At 53.6% G+C, this 3,854-nt stretch overlaps 1 protein-coding gene across 2 annotated transcripts; it reads right to left on the reverse strand.

The window, feature by feature from the left end:
- Positions 1–517: 517 nt before the first annotated feature.
- On the reverse strand, positions 518–3,452 carry SLITRK5 (SLIT and NTRK like family member 5). Of its 2 annotated transcripts, XM_075138523.1 has the most exons (2): positions 1,225–3,452; positions 518–1,161 (listed from the first exon to the last, which is right to left on the reverse strand). In XM_075138523.1, the coding sequence occupies exons 1-2, from the start codon at positions 3,419–3,421 to the stop codon at positions 518–520; spliced, it is 2,841 nt and encodes a 946-aa protein (XP_074994624.1). In that variant the 5' UTR covers positions 3,422–3,452. The 2 variants fall into 2 exon arrangements, with proteins under 2 accessions (XP_074994624.1, XP_074994619.1); XM_075138518.1 differs by having other exon boundaries at positions 518–3,452.
- Positions 3,453–3,854: the final 402 nt, after the last annotated feature.

Below are 3,854 nucleotides of genomic sequence, written 5' to 3' on the forward strand. Positions count from 1 at the left end.
TAAAAGCCATTTAGACTCACCCATGGCTAAAAGGGGAAAATGTGCGCTGTACTCTTCAACCAGAAAGAAAACAAAATTAAACAATGTCTGTACAAAAAAAAAAAAAAAAGGTGACCATGACTTTTGTATTTGTAACCTGAATATGACCTGACAAGACTCTCCTGCCACCTTCCCCAAGCACACATGGACACACGCACAATGCCAGCGTTGTGCCCAATTTACACAATAGGTGGTTTCCTACTTCCAAACACTGTAAAAGAAAAAAAGAAGAAAAAAAAAAAACTGAAAATAAAATAAAATAAACAGCACACCCGTTCAGAATCATTCCCCGAAGCTGAAAAATCCTGTGCCAAGGCACTTCACCCTACAATAAAACGAATTAAGGGGGGGAAAAAGGAGGGGGCGAGGTGGGGGGGAGGTCAGCATTTACGTTTCTTTGAATTGCGTGTGGTTGTTAAATACAAATACTCTAGAGAAGGAGCTGCTGTGGCTGGCGGGGGGCGGAGGGGGCTGTTTCTCAGAACTGGCTGAATGTGGTCTGTTTTTCCAGCACTTCGAGGTAGTCCGGCTCTGCGTTTAGTTTTGCTTTTAGCTCCAGGTACTCGTTCCTGTTGGGCTCTACATAGACAGTACTCGGGGGGCTGTAGAGCACCGTCTCCCGGAGCCTGCCGTCCCCCGGCCCCGGGTGCAAGTACTGGTGGGCACGCCTAAGGTCATAGTTGGGGGAGTAGGTGTAGGCGGCAGGGAGCTTGGGGTAGTCGGGGAGGGTGGAGCCGGGTGTGCCCAGCGTGGAGGAGGAGGAGTGTTTGTCGGGCTCCAAAATGCCCCTGTAAAAGCGGTCGGCGTCTTGCACCGGGGAGAGCAGCTCCTCCCGCGGCTCGATGGTGCTCACGCTGTACGCGGGGCTGCGCAGGGGCTCATCCTCCCCGCCGGAGGCGGGCGGGGGCGGCGGGGGTGGCGGGGGCGGTGGCACGCCCCCCCCGGATTGCAGGGGGTGGCTGCCGTAGGTGACCTTGAGCTCGTGGAGGTCTTTGTAATCCTCGCCCGCGTTGCCCTCCCGGGAGCGGTAGATGGGGTTTTTGCACATGTGGCCGAGGGGGTGCGGGATGTATTCGTAGACGTGGCCGGCGGGGGTCTTCACTTTGGGCAGCGCCGCGCCCCCCCCGCCGCCGCCTCCCCCGCCGCCGCCGCCGCCGCGGTGGGGCGGGTGCTGCTGGAGGTGGGGGTGGTGGTGATGGTGGTGGTGGTGGCCGCCGCTGTAGACGCTGTACTGCATATTGAAGGAGCTCACGTCGGAGTTGTTGGCGCTGGCGTGGTCGCCCTGGCCCTTCTTGCGCCGCTTCATCACCAGGACGAAGAGCCCCGCCGCCACGAAGACGGACATGATGAAGACCAGCAGCAGGCTGAGGATCAGCACCGAAAGCGGCACCGAGGAGCTGCCGCCGCCGGCGCCGCCCGCGGGCGCAGAGCCGCCGGCCACCGCCGTGCCGTTGAGGCGCACGGTGGAGGAGGAGGGGGTGGTCCTGGCCGGCAGCTGGCCCGGGGACGGCGTGGGCGTGGAGACGACGATGTCCGAGTAGTCGGGGCAGAGCAGCTCCGCCCGGACGGCCCGCATGTCGCTCTGGGCAAATTTCTTGGGGGACTCGCAGATAACCTGATCCACCAGGACGCCGGTGTTGAGCTGCTCCAGCCACAGCTTCATGCCCACCACGTCGCAGGTGCAGTCCCAGGGGTTCTCGTGCAGGTCGATCTGCAGCAGGGATTTCAGCTGGTCCAGCACCCCGCTCACCGGCAGGTAGGAGAAGTGGTTGCTCCGCAGGCTCAGCCTGTACAGAGACAGACCGGAAAAAATGTTCCCCGGCAAAGACCTCAGCAGATTGTTGTTCAAAAACAAGAGCTGAAGGTTGGGGACAGGTTCAAAGGTGCCTGCCTCTATCTCCCGGATGACGTTGTACTGCAGGAAGAGGTACTGCAGGCTTTGCAGCCCATAGAATAGCTCTGGGCTCAGCCGCTCGATCCGGTTCCCATTCAGGTACAGCCTTCGCAAATTACTTAAATCCCCAAAAGCCCGGTCCTGAATGACCGAGATCCGATTATTACCCAGGTGCAGCAAATCCAGCCCAGTAGCATCCACAAAATCTGCCCTGCGTACCAGAGCAATGTAGTTTTCCGTCAGATACATCTTCTTAGGATTATAGGGTTTGGGTTGCAGTTCAGAAATGCTCTCAATCTTCCTCTCCTGACAATTGACATTGAGGCCCAGGTCAGAAATCTGCAAGTTGCAGGTGCAGGCAGTGGGGCACTCCAAAGGCACCGGGGATTTGGTCTGGTAGGTGATGCTGGGGCCGTAGTTGCTGTATCCCAGGTCTTTTGAGGGCAGGCGGGAGGTGGGGCGCACCCTCGTCTTGTTGGGTTGGCGGGTCCCTTTGGGGGGCTTCAAGGGGGATTTGTAAACAGCTGAAGAAGAAGTGGCCACGGAGTTGACCGAAGCCGGGGTAGTGTGGAAATACCCTGTGGTGCTCAATGGTGTCTGCGGTCTCATTTCATAATCCGAGATGAGCCTCCTGGGGCAAAGCTCCTGCTTGGAGACTTCATCCAAGTCTCGACCATGTAAGCGGAAAGGGGTCTCACAAACCACATCTCCCACCAGAGCGGAGTAGGAGATACTGTCCAGCCAATCCTTTAGAGCAATCAACTCACAGGAGCAATTCCAGGGGTTTTCCTCCAGCTGCAGCTCCACCACTTTATCCATGTGCTGCAAAAGGCCCACATAGGGCAACAGCTTCAGCCGGTTACCCCTCAGGTCCAGGTGAGTTAAGGGCACAAAACGGAAAAGGTTGTTGGGCAAACTGGAGAGGAGGTTATCATTGAGAATCAGCACCTGCAGCAAATGCAGTTTGCTGAAGGCATTGGGTTCAATGACACTAATATAATTATAATCGACCTGTAGGTATTCCAAGCTCTCTAGCCCAAGGAAAGTGTCATCTCGTAAAAGTTCCAGCTTGTTATTGTTCAGGTGCAGCCTCCTTAAACCTCTCAGACCATGAAAGGCCCCCGTTTCGATGTCTTGTATGTCATTGCTCCCCAGATGCAAAATGGAAGCCCCCGTGTAATTGACAAACTGGTTCGGGTACAGCCTGTTCAAAAGGTTCCCAGACAACAAGAGGTGGTAGACAGGAAACCTTGGTGGACTGATCTCAAAAAGGCTGATGATCCCTCTGTTTTCACAGCTCACTGTTAAGATGCTGTCCTTCTCCTCACAAGGACATGCATTATCACAGATTTCCCCATAATACTCGATGCTTTCTGCCCACGAAAGGACTAGCGATGTTAGAGCAAATGCAATCGTCTGCAACATCCAGATATGCATTTTTTTGTTGAGGTCCTGTTCCAGAGTTACTGTAGAGCAGCAAGCATACATTTTATTTCCTGTAAGAGTAAGGAGAAAAAAAGAAAGCAGCATAATAGCATAGCCCCATAAAATTTAAAATGGACACAAAGTTTATATATAACTTCAGTGGGGTAGAGAATGGATTGTTAATCAAACAAACAAACAAGCAAAAAATCTCCTGTCACTTCTAATTCCCACACTTTCAAAAACTGGATGACATGCATTGATTAAAAGGTTGATGGGCAACTCCTAGTGAGTCAAATGCCTGCGGTGTTTAAAAAGGTGAGGTCACAGTAGGAATTGTTCTGGTTCAGTTCCTGTGGGGTGCATTTCAATGCTTCCTTGGATTTCTTTTTCACGATCAGCCCCATAAATATACATAAAATGGCTGTCAGTTCAGTTTCACGGTTCTAATTTAAGAGAAAAGAAGCACCATTTTACGAGGTTTCCCACCTCCTCTATT

The sequence above is a fragment of the Calonectris borealis genome, chromosome 1 (assembly GCF_964195595.1).
Source record: "Calonectris borealis chromosome 1, bCalBor7.hap1.2, whole genome shotgun sequence".
Taxonomy (NCBI): domain Eukaryota; kingdom Metazoa; phylum Chordata; class Aves; order Procellariiformes; family Procellariidae; genus Calonectris; species Calonectris borealis.